Genomic DNA, 17439 nt, shown 5'->3' with positions numbered 1-17439 from the left:
TAGGAAAGAACTTGGCTTTTCTCTTGTATAAACATGTGGCTAGGAAGAAGGGGGCTGGTATATCAGAGCCCTGGGAACCTTCTATCTCGTGGCCACCATAGGTAACCTTTATCTCATTGTCCAAAAAGTTGGAAGCATCTGAATTCACAGCAGCAAATGGAGAAAGGGATGAAGGGGGCATGTGAGTGTTGTATCCTAAGGAAGGTTCCCAGAAACCACCATGCGACACTTTTCCTTATATGCCTTTGGCCACTTGTGAGACACGTGGCCACAGCTAGTGGAACATATATTTATACAGAATATACTGAATCTTACAGAATTTAACTATCTGAGGTAAAACTCTTTCGCCACTAATCCTCTTGCTACAGAAACATGAAAAACATATGGGGAGACAGTTAAAAGTTTTGGCTACAACTTTTAAATATTTGTTGGATATGTGAAAATGTACATATATTATTTGTTATATAGCCAACATGTAACTAAACATCCATCATATAATCCTCATAACAATCCTAAGAGGCCACTCTCTCTCTCTCTCTCTATGTGTGTGTGTGTGTGTGTGTATTTATATATAACTTGTATCTTAGAGTGGTTAAGTAACTGTATTCAAAATGACAATGGCCAGTTGAATCCAGAACCACGGATCTCGGATCTCGAATACCATATTGCTTACCATAGAATAGAACTGCTAAGTGTCCATTGAGAGAAGAATGGAGAAAGATGTGGTATATATGTGGTATATACACATAATGGACTATTACTTAGCCATAAAAAGAATGAGATCTTGCCATTTGTGACTATATGGATGGACCCAGAGAGCATTATATGTTAAGCGTGTTAATTGATTCAGAGAAAGAAAAATACCATATGATTTCACTTATATGTGGAATCCAAAAAACAAAACAAGTAAGCAAACAAACAAAATCAGAAACAGAGGCTTTTCTGTATTTCTAGTATATACAGAAAACAAACTGGTGGTGCTAGAGGGCAGAGGGTAGGGGAATGGAAAAAAAATAGGTGAAGGAGATTAAGAGGTACAAACTTCCAATTATAAAATAAATAAGTCACAGAGATGAAAAGTGCAAGGAATATAGTCAATAATATTGCAATAACATCACACAGCATACGGTGACAGATGGTGGCTACGTTTATCATGGTGAACATTGCATAACATGTGGAATTATTGAATCACTATGTCATGCCCTAAAACTAATAGGACACTATATGTCAATTATACTTAAATAATAATTTTTTTAAAAAAAGGAAAATAGAACTTTTATTTAGGATATTGATTATGACAACAAATCTGTTCTTATTTATTAAAGATTTAGTCATAAGGATTGGTAAGAATACAAGTGAGCCAACAGATAGTGCCCCTATCCTCAAGAAGCTTACCTCATAAAATAATCTCCTATGCAGTCTTTATATATAAGCTGTGACAAGTGCTAGAGGAGAAAAGAACAAAATGCTATAGGAACATGTATTAGGAGAACCACATTTAGTTTGAGGTAAGGGGGGTGGTTAAGGCTTTCTTGAGAGGGTGGCATCTAGAACAACAGTTGGCCCATGGAAAATACTCAATGAATATATTACATGAATGGATTTATGAATTTAAATGGAGTTGGAGGTCACTTTCAAAGACTTTTTTCTAAGCCTGGGAAAGCAGAAGGGAGTACTCTTCAAAAAAGGCCCATGTGGCTGGAACTCACAGGGTAAATTCTCTAGTCTTTGCAAAGCACGTGGTTAAGCATTGAATCGTTCACTGAATTAAATCAAACAGCCTTTTCTCTCTCAAATGTCCACATAATGAAGTAGAAAATTTCCACATAAGATAATTTAAAATGTTTTATCTACTTGGATAAGCTCCACATGAGCACAGAAAACTTGTCTATGGCCCACATGGCTCTCGGCAAATAGTAGCTGCTCAATTAATACTAATTTATCTACAGCAGATCTGAAACTAACAAAAATATTCTGAAAAAAATATTAGATAATGTGCTCTTCTTTCAACATTTCTATACATCTTTCCAAATCTGGGTTAATGCTCCTAAGAAAAGGAAAGATCCACTGGTAATGTTAAAATGTCTTATTTGTTTTTTTGTTCTGCATGATAATCACATTTCAGTTTAAGAGCTTCTTGAAAGCTGCTGTAATGTAAAAATACTGGCTTAGGTTGGGCTCCTGCTAGGAAAACTAAGTTACAAAAATTCACATCTACATCTGAAATTCAGCACTATACCTCTAACAGCACTAATGATAGTAATAAACTAAGGAGACCTGGGTTTAACACAGTTTTTTAAAATCTCAGAAATGAAAATATAGCCTATGTATTATGAATTCAGGAAAAAAATACTTCAAAGCTACTGAAGCATTAAAAATATAATAGATGCAAGAAATTTGAGAGCCCATTTGGAAAGAAAAGAGACCTTTATTATTTTTTTTAAGGACCAAAAATCACAACAAGATAAAACAATCTACACTAAGTACATGAATGTTAGGCTGAAATAGCTGCTATTTTAATTAACTATATCAATTCTGGGGAAAACAGCAGCAGCCACAGAAGTACATTAAAAACAAATACATGGAAAAAAATGGAACCAACCTATGGTATGAAAATGAAACGTCCTGAACAAGTCATTAATGTAGAATGGCAACACTTATCAGAAGCTCAAAGTTCAATTCTTTCCTTCCTGAGGGTCCTGCATAATGGTGCTCCCAGGTAAACTGTTGTCTTATAAACTGTTTGGATGGAAATGGAATTAGAAGAAAAAGAAGCTTTTACCATTTGGAGAAGATACTTCATTTTAGGGTTCCTACTGTCCCCTCAAATATCTATTTCAACTCTTAAGTGGATACCACCTTACCTCCCATTCCAGTAGGTGTGACCATGTGACTCACAAATGGCCAACGATGCCAAGTATCACATGGCAGTGGTGCCCACTTAATCTACTTCCAATGTCTGTACAAAGCAGCAAACTATCACTCTTCCAACTTTATCTTGGACACTGTTAGCATTTTCTCCAAGTAAATCAAACATTAAGACTCAAAATATATTCATCATTTTCCAACCTTACCAACCTCTTTTCCTGATTTCGATATTTCTTTTAATGGTACCAAAATCACACTTAAGCTCAAAACCCTGGAGTTTATTTTTTCTCATTTCTTTTTCTTCCTCTTCTCCCCTACACACAATTGAATCATCAGTGCTGCACCCTCAAGCCCTCTTACAATTTAATCTTCTATTTTTATTTCAACAGCTGCTAGTGTAATATAGGTTCTCCTTGGGCAGTTAGCTATAAAAGCCTCCTAACTGGTAAGCCTGCTTCTAGGCTTGTCTCTGCATTAAGCATGATGTTTACTCGATGAAATTTTACTAACCACCTCTTAAACACTCAGCATTGTGTTGGGTACTCATAATACATCCCGCCGACAGGTCGTCTTTCTGAACTCTAGTTCTGACAGTGTCAACACCCTGCTGAAAACCTACAATAACCATCAAGTGCCTCATTGGACACTGATGTATTTTTTCATTTTGGTGTCTCCTTACCTCTGCAGACTTGCATCTTCCTATTCCCCTACATCTACCCCATCTTTTCAGAAAAGAGCAGTCCCTGATGTACCTTGTGCTCCTTCCGTTTCCCTTATGACTTTGTTAATTCTGTTCTCTCTCTGGAATAACTCCCTTAACACCATCCTCAAAAATGGTGAATAGGCTAAATTCACCTTTAATAATTAAAATGTAAATGGCTTTTTTGATGTTTTCATTATATTCTGGTTGCACAGAAAATAAATAGTTCTTCCTTAGAGACTCCTGAGACCCAGCTGAGGATTTAACAATAAAACATTTAAAGCCTGGTCTTATAGGGTTGGGGGTATTTTTATAATCCTTTTACTATTTAATTATGACTTAATTATTGAAGGCTTCATGTTACAGACAAAAACCCTTTGAAAACAATTAAACATTACTGTATCTAGTTCATAGAAGAAAGGAGGTTCTACTCATGGCAGACATTGATACAGACAGATTAAAACTAAAATAGCACCAAAACAGCTTAGGTAGTAAGATCTTGAATTTGTGATGTCTTGGTGCCATCCATTCCTTTAAAATGTTTCACACCAATGTCTCACCTTGAAGAGCAATATATTGTTCGCCAATATCTTAATTTACTCAAGTTGATTATAATATTGAAAGGAGCACATCAGAGAACTTGGGTGGCTCAGTGGTTGAGCACCTGCCTTTGGCCCAGGGTGTGATCCTGGAGTCCCGGGATCGAGTCCCACTTCGGGCTCCCTGCATGGAGCCTGCTTCTCCCTCTGCCTGTGTCTCTCTGTGTGTGTCTCTCTGTGTGTCTCTCATGAATAAATAAATAAAATCTTTAAAAAAAAATAAAGGGGCACATCCAATGGGAAGTATGTCACACACACTAAGTCTACTGTGAGCTCCATTAGGATAGTGATTACTACTTTTTTTCCTCAAAATCACCAATATCAAAATCTACCGGCAGTGTCTGCTCATTGTGTGGTGCCCCAGATCCCATCTCTGATCCACTAATTCAAAAACTCAAAGGGTGAAGACTCTATTTAAACAGCTCTCCAGGTCACTTTTATGTAGGTGGATTTTGGGAACTGCTGCCCCAAGCTAGAGGTGGATTGCTTGTTTATGGGCAAATATAAATTTTATAGGATGCAACAGGCACTTCATAAAGCCTAAGAAAATGCTAGACTCCCTCATGCCCACTACAAGTGCCCATCCCTTCTTCAAAAAAAGGGAGAAGAGAACTTTCAAGAGCTGTCAAAGAAAGGATAGCACAGAGGTTATAAGTGGTTTGGCGCTGGCCTCACACAAACTGCCTGTGTTTAAATCCCAAAGCATGCAATTTACTATTTTAGTGAGTTTGGACAGCTTACTTTTTCATGCCTAGATTTCCCCATCTGAACAATGGGGACAAGAACAATACCAATTACCTGGAAATACACAGTCAAAATATGTAAAGCAATTGTAACAATTCACAGTGGTAGCTGTTAAATTATTTAAAGCTAAATATAATACTATTGCTAATGAGACTCCCTTGCAACCCAAGTCTAGGTGAATATAGTCATTTTTTTCTGCACTTGTCTAACCACATTCAGTTAGTTTTAAACAACAAACTCCCCCAAACCAAAATATTTTCAAATTAATTACTGTATCAAGAAAATAAAGCTTTCAGCATCAGGCTAGGTGGCACTATGTTTGGTAGCATTTTCAAAACAAGGGGGTTCTCAGTAAGGCGTTGGGGCGGAACAAATTTGTTCAGTGTCTACAGTGGAAATAAGGGATTCCTTCAACCCAATCCAAACAGTAATCCCACTGGTTCACAGAAGATAAACATGAAGAGACAATCAAACCTTTAGCTCAGACTCTCGCTTTTTCCCCTGCTTTTCTGCATTTCTCACCTCTGGGGACTCGGGACAGGCTGCCAACAGACCCTCTATGCCCTTACCCTATTAGGAAGAACTACTGCATTGGATGCAGGAGCTGAATCTAATTCATAAGCAGCATTTCCCATAGGCAGTTCTCACGAGCCGGTTTAACACCTTGGGTGAAGTTGGATTCACAATCACAGGATTATAAGGCGTGCATCAAGCAATGTAAGAGAAAAGTTACAATAAGAAACCCTGAAAGATGACTGGAACTCAGAGTGTCACGCCCCCTTAGTCCTAAGTGCCCAGAAACTAGAAGAGATGGCCCAGAGGCTGACTAGATGGCCATGTGGAGAGAGATGAAGAGGGAACTGGCATTAAGTTTGCCATGAATGTGATCAGGGTACATTGTAAAACCAGAGATTCTAAACTTTGGAGTCACTATTTTCAATTAATTCAGATTAACTCTAGTTCACTCTTAACAGTATCGTAAACTAAAAAGTCATCCTGGTAGTAGTCACAAGATAATGGGAACTGAGTGAACTACAAGGCACTTAACCTTCATAAATGCAAAAGTTAAGCTGGAAATGTTTCCCTCATGGCCAAAATATGTAGCAAATACAATGAAACAGTTTTTATATAAGGGTAGTACATGGAATCAGCTACTCAGAGTTTAACAGATGCTAAAAACTGTGTTAAAACTATTCCTTTTAGGGGATCCCTGGATGACTCAGCAGTTTAGCGCCTGCCTTCTGCCCAGGGCCTGATCCTGGAGTCCCGGAATCGAGTCCCACGTCGGGCTCCCTGCATGGAGCCTGCTTCTCCCTCTGCCTGTGTCTCTGTGTGTGTGTCTCCCTCTCTCTGTGTCTCTCATGAATAAATAAATAAAATCTTTAAAAGAAATTCCCTGTAAACCTTTACATTCTATATTTTATGAATGATAATAATAAGGCATAGTTTGTATGTTTTTGACATTCCCGCAGGGGTAAAAATTACAAATTACATAAGCTAAAAAGATACTAGTATTTTAAAAGCTTATTTTACTAGGGCAAATTAATCTTAGAGAAGATTTGGTTACTTTTTTTTTTTTAAAGATTTTATTTATTTATTCATGAGAGACATGGAGAGAGGCAGCGACACGCGCAGGGAGCCTGACATGGGACTTGATCCTGGGACTCCAGGATCATGCTCTGAGCTTAAGGCAGATGCTCAACTGCTGAGCCACCCAGGAGTCCCAAGATTTGGTTACCTTAACAGCAGTATTGTATAAAGTTTCAAATTCCTGTGTGAATATAATAATAAATTTATAAAAATGTGCAAGAGGCTAAAACAAACATTTGATATTTAGTTTGTTTCGGGAAAAACTTAAATGGGATAAGAGAAGATGAACATTTTGGTGTTTGGTATTTGTGGCTTAATGTGCAGACTTCCTAGAGAACATCTTACAAATATTACCCATGTCTATCTAGTGTTGTTTATAAAGGTGGGTTTGCAGCAATTACAGAGAAAGGTACAGGTCATGAGGATTTACAGAAATTCTGATTCCTGTGCTGCCCAGATGGGTGTGACATTCCCTATTCTGTGGATAGACACACCACATATGGCACCAAGGAATTGTGCTAAGACAGCACAGCTCAAATGAAAATTTATAACATCTGAACATGGAGAGTGAAGTGAGTTGCTAGGACATTCTCTGTACCACTCGGTATGGTATGATTACCACACAAACACAGGCTATCTCTCTTCCACTTATTTTGTTCAATAATCTCTATTTTATCTGTGTCTATCTGTTTTTTGTTTGTTTGTTTTGCTTGGTTTTGTTTTTTACTCAAGGTGCTATGGAAATAGATTTAAACTAGGTGTAATTCCTACTCTCAAGTGGCTTACAGTATAGGAGGAGAGAGAAAAGTAAACAGTGACCCTAGAGAATGTTAGCTGCTAGTGACTAACATATATAATTGGCAGAGTGAGAAAAAAGAACAGTGCTGTCACTTTTTTTTTTTTTTTTGTTAAGATTCATTTGTGTTAGAGAGAGAGAGAGAGAGAGAGAGAATGCGGTGTGAGGAGGGGCAGTTGGAGAGAAAAGGAAAATTGCAAGCAGACTCCCCCACCAGGCGTGGAGCTGACACAAGGCTCGATCTCATGACCTTGAGATCATGACCTGAGCCAAAACCAAGAGTCAGTTGCTTCACTGACTGAGCCACCAAGGTGCCCACAGTGTGGTCACTTCTATTATTGGAGATAAAGAGCAGAAATGCCAGGAATCACTTTATACAGAATGGAATGAAGGGTCTGAATCAAACGAAGCCTAGTAGATGGTCAGTAGATAGAGCAGGAAGGGTCTGGGCTTACACGCAGCAGCAGGAAACAGCCAGATGAAGCTGTGGAACAGCAAGAAATCCAGGTCAATAAGGCCCTGGGTGTTGAAAGTCAGAGAGGAAGTAGCTTAGAGCAAAGAGAAGAGATTCCAGATACAGGTTCTTTCAAATTAGAGAACAAATGCCATATTGTTAATCATATGCTTCATAGCTCATAGTATCTGGAGTGAAGATCCAACATACATACATCCTTTAAAGCTCATCAGAAAGCAATATGTATTAGTATTAGTACAAATGCCATAAATAACCAAATAAATAGACTATATATATTATAGAAATAATATAAATATATATTATTTTTCAGATACATCAAATTATTTTTTCTTAATGCTTAGTATCTTTTTGTTTTTAAAAATTTCTTAAAAAGTAACATTTTTTTAAAACACACACTGTGTATGAAAGGTTAATTGTAATAAACAACTTAAGGAAAAATTGCAATTTTCCATCTAGGATTACTGTTTATGAAAAGAAATCACTAAAAGCAGCAGCATATTAATGTTCAGATGTCATTAGCCTTAGAGAGGTGTTTAGTATGGATGGCAGTGTACTTGAGAAGGTAGCTTTTTTAAGGGAAAAAATAGACTAAAACATTTTCTACTTGAATGAAGACGTAGTAAGGATGGATTAGATCCTATGTAATTCAGTTTCTGTAACTAGAAAACAACCAGAAAATGAAAGAAAAAAATCTACTTCTTAAAATCTATGTCTTTAAAAATGGTTTTCATATCTCAAGGAGCTCCAGCTGTCTGTAAGTACCAAAGAGTTTTCACACACATTATGTCATTTTGAAATGGCATAGATGATTATTCTGGTTTTTTCTTTTTTTTGCAGCATTTTCAACCCACTGTTCACAAAGATTAAAAATAACAAACAACAACAACAAAAACAAAAAATCCAACCATGTGTAGAATGTGTACTCAGAAATGTGAGTCTGTAATTCAACTTGTGCTCACGTAATTCTCATTTGGGCCCATATACTCTGCATTAACTATTATTTTCTTTGAAATATAAAAGTCAAATGATCTTGCTTTGAGATAGATATTTTACATTTTACAACAGCCAAGAATCTAAGCCATTTAGGAACAGTAGTTGCTGAAAATTCTTAAAAGATTTTATGACTAATGAATAATACTTGTTAGGAATTGCTGCTAAAGCTGGGTGCACTTCTGACTAGGATATCTAACAATCTGCCTCCATCTAGTTCAGAGAACTTTTGTGGGTGACATATTTCTCATTATCCTTCTTCATTTTTCCTCACCATTCTTTCCTCTCCTTCTACCCATACTGTTATCATAACTGGTAGTTCCAATGACAAAGTGCCCAGGTCATCATGCAAAAGGGGTATTTTAATTTTATTTATTTTTAAATATATCTTGGGGAGTCCAAATCCAGGCTTTATAGGCTGATTAGACATCTTTTTTCAGTGTAGTCTGAGGACCTGCAGTAGGTCTGAGAGGAAATCCAGAAGTTTCTATTTTTACCCAGTGGCCCAAAAGATTCCCATACACACTAAAGTTTCAGAAGTAACTCTCTCCCTGCACAAAAACTCTGTGGCATATTAAAAAGGAACATATTAAGATCATATTCAAATTTTTTGAAAGAGTAATTAATTATTTAAAAAGGAAAGATGAAAGCCTATTTTTCTCAGTGATAAAATACTTGGATTGACACTACTGGTAAGTTAACTTTCAAAGGAAAATTATGGCTTCGCTTTGGTATACCCATCAAACAGGTCAGCATGTAATGATACAGCTACATAATACCTAGTATAAAGGCAATTCCTCTCCTTAAGTTCTATAAATATTATGCTAAATATTAAGCTTTTAAATTTGACAAAAGTTTTACTAGAATAGGCTGTTCAAATATAATAAAATATGATTCAAATAAAATGGTTAGCAGATGATGTAAGACCAAGGTAAATATCATATATTGTCGTGTTTACCTTGTTTACTTTTCTATATCCTAGATTCAGAACATCTTGTGTTTGTTTCTTCCTTTAGAGATTTGTTTATTTTAGAGACAGAGAGCAAAAGCAGGGGGAGAGGCAGAGAGAGAGGGAGAGAATTTCCAAGCAGACTCCCTGCTAAGCACAGTCCGACATGGGACTCAATGTGGGGCTCAAGCCCAGGACCCTGCAATCATGACCTATGCCAAAATCCGGAGTCAGCCATTTAACCAACTGGCCACCCAGGTGCCCCTAGATTCAGAATATCTTGACAGAAAGTGCTGTCTTTCTTCTAGTGCCTAGTAGAGCAGAGACTACAGAAGACATGTTCATTTAGTAAATGTTTGTTGATGGATGAATAAATGGATAGCTGGAAATTCTCTCTAGAATGCATATACATAAATCACCTCTGAAATTCAAGAAATAGTATTTTACTATATATATCTATAAAAGAAAGATAATGAATATAAAAGGATTATCTTTAAAAATAAATAACAAACATCCATTTTCAGATTTTAGTCAGTTAGTAAAGTACCCAGAAAATTTAAATAAGCTTATACATTTTTATGTAAGATAACCCAAGACATATTTCTATAGTTGTACAAAGTTACTATTTCTAAGACATCTGTCAGAAAGAGAAATTGACATTCCAAGATGCTAATGAACTAGTCCATGTTCAATGTGGTAGCTATTTATTAGTCAGGAAAAAAAAAAGTAGATAAGGAATATAAGGTCAGAAAAACTTGAAAATGGGCAGAAAAAGGTTTTATTTAACTGTATTTATTGCACTAACCCTTTAAATCCAAAACCAATTATAAACATTGTGGTGCTCTCAATAATTTCCCACTGTGTGTGTAAATTTGAAATGGCAATTTCAATTTTTATTTCACCAAGACAAAGAAGAAAATGGAATTGAATACTAATTAGTATATGTGTGTCATACACCTGAAAGATTAGGGGAATACTGTGCTCATTATAAGTGAGTTTAAGCAAAGTACTCAAATGTTTCATTTGAAGTATGAATATAAACAAAAGAATTAAGTGACAAGGGAAATTAATAATTCTCAGACAGAAAACTGAGTACATGAGTAGACTTTCCAGAGCCTCTTAGATATGTTTTTCCTTTAAGAAAGGGATACACTTTTCTTTTAAACAAATAACTTAGAAAATAAGACTTTATTAAAGAATACCGTAACATAACATAATAACTTTGAACATAAACTCAGAATACTTATTAAATGACAATTGAGAGTTTTCAGCCTTTCTTCATTGTACACAATGCTTTTTCATTTAATATAAAAGCCTTTTTTATTTACTTATATTGCTTTTCTCTGAAAGTTCATTATCATCGTCAGACTAAAGTAGAATGATAACAATAAAAAAAGAATAATGAAAGATCCTCTTAAAAGTAAAAGAGGTGGGATCCCTGGGTGGCGCAGCGGTTTGGCGCCTGCCTTTGGCCCAGGGCGCGATCCTGGAGACCCGGGATCGAATCCCACATCGGGGTCCCGGTGCATGGAGCCTGCTTCTCCCTCTGCCTGTGTCTCTGCCTCTCTCTCTCTCTCTCTGTAACTATCATAAATAAATAAAAATTAAAAAAAAAAAAGTAAAAGAGGTATTTAATTATTCTACTTAAGAGCTAATAAGGTTATATTTAGTTGAAATTTCTCTAAGAGTCAACCAATGTCCTGTTCCATTGAGGTTATTTCTACCTATAATTACTGGGATAAAGAGAACTCAAAGTGAATTTGTACTTTGAAAGGCAGAATGATGCGTAAGTTAAGTAAGCAATGAAAGGGACGAAGTAAGTGAAAAGTCAGGACGTGAAACCTTAATAAGGTGTTTCTCAGAGAAAGCAACTGCAAAAGTATGTTATCTATGGTTTATCGAAACATGGCAATGAGCAAAGTTCGCAAACATCATTTGCCAAACTGAAACCCTGACGCAATCTTGCGACATCATCTCACCACGTTCTGCAATTTCTGCTATGAATCTTAATTTCTATAGTTTTATTGTGGTTGCAATCCCCAAAATGAATTTCATAACAGTTCACTAGGGCGATTTAAAAAAATGGTCCCTGCAATGATTTTTAACAATTTTATTGTGAAGCATTTTTTGTTGTTCTACATCAATTTTAGACCTTAATTTTATATTCATTCCTCTGGGATCAAAATTGTATAGATATGCCATGTCCACTCTCTGGAATTCTCTTTGCACATGAAGCTACAGATTAGAAACATCAAGTGTAATTTAAGAAGCAATTTCTCCAAGTGCATGCAAAAACAAACTCATAAGACAAAACAATATCAGGTAGCCACATGGAGCCATATAGATAAAAGAAATGTATATAGGTAGGATATGTAAAAATTTGTAAGAAATTTGAACAAAGGAAATATCTGAAGGAGATTTTGGCCCAGTTCCTAAAGTAAGGAACTCCTGGTACTTGGCCATAAATCAATTTCTCATTCTATTAAATTCCTGTAAAGCAATTCCTGCACATTGCACCTAATAATGTCAAATCACGGATTTCTGCATTAAAAATTACCCCTGACTCAAAATATACAGTAAACAAAATAGCTCAACTACTTAAATCAGAATTCTGTAATAGCTCCCTGGAATAAGCCCCAAAACTTTGAGTATGGATGAATCTTTATACATACATAATGCACACACTTATTTAAACATGTATACAAGTCATGATTTTCTATATGGTGTTCCCCAGATTCTCACCTAGCATCTTTGATCACGCTGTTCCATAGACTTTTAGTCTCTATTAAAAGCCATTTTCTAAGGCCTACTGAAAAAGCTATTCTCCCATAAGGCTTTTTCATGATAATTAATTATGTTTTCCACTAAACCCATCGTAAACTGGGTTTTCCTTCTCTTTACCACACATCAGTGACTTGTTAGATGTTATTAACGTGCTCTTCCTAACAGGGGTATCATCTTTCACAGAAATCATGGTTTAATCGCCTTTTCTGTCCTCCTAATATGTAGTTTACTATCTCACTTCAGCTAAGTGGAAGTGTTGAACTGGATAAAATAGAAGTTTCTAGTATTACTGCTATCCATCCGTTTTAGGGAAATTACTATCTTAGTATATCATGTTTTTTTTTTCTCTTGGAAAAAAAAAAGCTGGCTAATGATAATAAACAAAACAGTATGAATTGAAACAATTATTGAAAGAAGGTGCTGAGGACATTTGAGGTATTCTCATAACCTACTGTATAATTTACATTCTTTGCGTGCATATGAAACCAATCCAGTGACAGAGAAAGAAAAGATGTAATTTTTATTTTCCTCAAGTGTCAAAAGTTGCTGCTAAATGTTAACACTAATGAACATATGGCATATGTAAAAACCTCCTTCTTTGATGTGTACCTTAAAAGAGTAATATTTACAGTCCAAGAATTTCAACATTTTTAACCCTCTTAACATACTTTTTCAGTCAATGTACATATATCCCACGGTTTCAGATTTTATACCCAATTTGGACTCAACAAAATCATTCTGTCCTTCGTGACCATGAAGAAAAGTCACCCTTTGGATTCTGACTTGTATTCTTTCTGAAATGATTCTGGTCATTCCTTGGTAGTCCCCTTGTCCCATCCCATGTGTTACCTGAATCCATGGCCATCTGTCATTTTCTGCAGCTGTCCATGCATTTATAAGCCCCTTCTTATTGAGACGTGCATAGTAGGGATACCATTTCTGGAGTCCAAAAAGAGCTCGGTGGGTAGAGGAAGCCGTGATTTGCTGATTTGATATTATTCCACCTTCAATTCCCAATGGGCCCGAGCATTCTGGGAACAAATGAGGGAAAAATGTGAATGTATCAGAAATAATTCACTCCTGAAATGCGGCTTTTAGATTTGATAGGAGATATCTTAAAAATAAACTTAATTTGTATCATCATCATGCCTTTTGAGCTCCACTTTCTTTGCAGATCTGTCATTGATCTCTACATGAAGAAAATAATTCTTTCTTCTGCGTTGAGGGTGGCACCTAATGGATACTGTCCTTCTGCATTATAATTGTGCATTATGCACTGTCATCCCTTGGCTGTTGATCATATCAACAAAAGTGTAATGCCCTTAGAGGGACTATCTCATATTTTATATTTTCAGAAATTAGCATACCTTTTAAATTTTAAGCCCTCAATAAATATCCTTGATCTATGATTTCTTGACTAGTCTATATCTGAGTTTTGTGTCAAAATCATTTTCATACTGACTTAGCATTTCTCATTACTATAAATTTTTTTAACTTAAATTTTTATAAACCTCATCAGGTATACTTCCAACAAAAAAGGCAATGTGTAAATCTGTCAACATTTGATAATAATAACTTGTAATGCTATAAGTAATAGAAAACATGTAGACAAATTATTTTAATAAAGTAAGGAGGTAAACTCTGACATTATACATAACTTATGTACACTGATAAGTAAATCAAGATAATAAAATATTTATATTTTAATATTTTAAATTCAAAATTTTGAACTATACAGATAGGTATTTTGCGCTTACATTTTAATTCTTTTTTAAAATTTTTCTTGACATTTGCAACTTGGACACTTATGAAAAATTCCTTAATAAAATTGTAAAATTCTAACATCAAGGCATAATATAATTCAAATGTGTTCTCAGATATCAAGTGCATTTAGATTTTAAAATTAGAAACGGAGGCAAATGCATCTAAAAAGTACATATATTTTTATATATATCTGAATGTCTTATCTCATAAAAGTTCACCACAAACTACATTTTTTTAAATTCAGTTTTGAAAATTCAGAATAAGAAACATGATAAAATGAAAATTAATACCTAGTTTTCTTAATTTCAGTTATAAATTTAATACTCAACTTTTTGTCAAATTAAATTTGTATAATATGACAATCTTGTTATAAAATATGGTATAGTAATTTGTCAGAATACCTAAAAATATGAAAGGAGCACACTGCATTTATTAATTATCAGTATATATAAGTCAACTTGGTCAGTGATTGTCACCAAGCATATTTTGGATTTTTTTTTAAGATTTTATTTATTTATTAATAAGAGAAACATACAGAGAGAGAGGCAGAGACACAGGCAGAGGGAGAAGCAGGCTCCATGCAGGAAGCCTGATGCGGACCCGATCCCGGGACTCCAGGATCACACCCTGGGCCAAAGGCAGGTGCTAAACCTCTGAGCCACCCAGGGATCCCCATATTTTGGATTTTAATTAATACTGAAGCCCAATATTTGTCAGCATTAAATGTTTACACTTAGATTGAGGATGGAAATATGAAAGAAAGAATTTTGCAGTTGGATTAAAATATTTTAAAAAGTTACAAAGATGTTTCTCATTGGTAATCATTCTTTTATTAAGCACAAACATGTTTCTCTTTTCTATTTCATCCTCAGAGAATAAGTAGTTCTAATCACATTAACTACTAATATTTCTCCAAGGCTTTAAAATCTTAAAACACTTTTTATAAAATGGATGGAATTATGTGGATAAGTAATCATCTTAATCAGACTTTATTAGTAAAGATGGCATTAGTACAGCAAAAATTGCATCTTTGTAATTGATTACTGATAAATTCACCTTTAGGAAGATGCACTATATTACTCTGAAGTCATTTAATTAAGAAACCATTCATTTTAAGAATTGCAGTATTAGGATAGATAATAATCTGATTTTTACCTTTCAGAAAAAATTAACCTTAAAAAACTCAGATGTTGAGCCTCTGGATTCTTGTTTTGCTTTCCATTTAAACTTCAAGATCTTTACAGACTTCATAAAAGCACTGAGACTTTCATGATGATACTTTGATTTTAGACAACCACAGAAGGCTGGCTTTTTAAGAATATTGCCATTAAAGGAGTCTCAAGCATCCTTGTCCTTGATTTGTGCAATGTTTGGATGGGAAAATGCAGCAGGCAGAGACTATTTATTGTAGGCCAGTCAGTAGAGCAGCAGAGCCAGAGAGCCAGATTTAATTTAATTTAATTTAGTTTAATGCATTAATTAAACTACATGATAGGCTTAGAAAGAACTCTATACCATTTAGGTGTGTACTTCTAAAGACCTTATGCTGAACTGGACATTCTCAAATCTGCAACCATTTTAAAAGAGAGAAATTAGACCTCAAGCCACACTATTCAGTTAATCTACTCCATTGGTATGCTTAACCTACCAATCTCCACTTATTAGGTAACATGTCAGCAAACATAGCGGCCATGGACTATTGCCTTATCGGATAAGTCAAATGCTAATGAACAATTAAAAAATATGTTTGTGTGTATACACATATACCTATATCTTTTTTACTTTGCCATACAACTCCCAATCTTTGTTATGCCCTTACTTACACATTCATTCAAACAAAACATAATTCAAAAAATATAAAGTAACATGTTGTATTTTTATAGGGCTTCACAGCTTACAAAGTATTTTTATATGAGCTATCTTATTTCTGTGATGCCAAATATATTAGTATTTCTTTTCTCAGTATTCAATTCCACATTTTTTAAAAAATAAGGTTTTACAACATTCACTCACATACTCTATGTTGCCAATCAGTAAAGCCTACCAGGGGAAACATGATTATGTGTGGGGTTTTTGAATGAAGCATGCATCTGTGAAGTATCAGCTTACTTCCTTACTGTCTAGTAGGCCTCAGTTTTTCTTATTTTAAATATTGGGGTTGTATTTGCAATGACATGAATGGAGCTAGAGTGTATTATGCTAAGTGAGATATGTCAGTCAGAGAAAGACAAATACCATATGGTTTTACTCATATGTGGAGCTTAAGAAACAAAACAGATGAACACATTGGAAGTGAAAGAGAGAGAGAGAGAGAGATTGAGGTAAGCAAACCATAAGAGACTCTTAACAATAGAAAACAAACTAAGGGTTGATGGAAGTAGGTGGGTGGGGGGGTGGGTTAAAATGGGTGATGGGCATTCAGGAGGGCTCTTGTTATGGTGAGCACTGGCTGTTGTATGTAAGTGATGAATCACAGAATTCTACTCCTGAAACCAATAGTGCTGTGTATGTTAACTAACTAGAATTTACATTAAAATTTGAAAAAAAAATAGTGATTATGATGACACCCTAATTCACCAGCTGAGGTAATATGAGGTAAAAATTGTTTTTCCTCTGTAACTATAAATTAAAAAAAAAAAAAAAAAGAATGAGCTTGGTTCTGTACAGTCACTTGCATGTTTCTTTTTAGAGCATCCTATTGAGGTGTTCCTGGACTTTGAGCTCCTCTGGAGTAGTCTCTGGGTCTTACACAGCGCTGCACCCTTAGGTGCTCATGGTGGTTTGCACACAGGAAGAGTTTAAATAATATATGAAACATGTTGGTATCGGGGGCTATTTTTTTCTGAACAGTAAACTAATACGCAATTCCAAAGCTTATACTTTATTTCACACTGAAAGCTGTCACCACAGCAGCTCTTCTTCACTAATCATTTGGATCACAATCAAATGGTTGTCATCATAATAAAAAGTTCAAAATCCAATTTCCTTTTGCCTGTGCTATCCACTTCCCCAACGTCCTATTAAATTCCACAGTTATAAAAACCAATGAAGGAGCTGCAATTCAGAATGCAAATGATTATACACCTAAGAGTAAGTGACCTTAAGCAGAGAACAATAAGATGCTTAAAAGAAAGATAATATGGAGATATATGCTGTCATCACTATCAACAAATAGGGTTC

General features: G+C 35.2%; 1 protein-coding gene across 2 annotated transcripts in view; it reads right to left on the bottom strand.

Moving 5' to 3' along the window:
* The window catches only part of EDIL3 (EGF like repeats and discoidin domains 3), a 393058-nt gene that overhangs the window by 117435 nt on the left and 258184 nt on the right, over positions 1-17439 (bottom strand). For both annotated transcript variants that reach the window (XM_072792939.1, XM_072792940.1), the window contains one exon: positions 13345-13526. In XM_072792939.1, coding sequence (XP_072649040.1) covers positions 13345-13526 — 182 coding nt within the window. The remainder of the gene's footprint in view (positions 1-13344; positions 13527-17439) is intronic.

This window comes from Canis lupus, chromosome 2, assembly GCF_048164855.1.
Source record: "Canis lupus baileyi chromosome 2, mCanLup2.hap1, whole genome shotgun sequence".
Taxonomy (NCBI): domain Eukaryota; kingdom Metazoa; phylum Chordata; class Mammalia; order Carnivora; family Canidae; genus Canis; species Canis lupus.
This window is presented reverse-complemented; position numbering and strand designations above follow the sequence as displayed.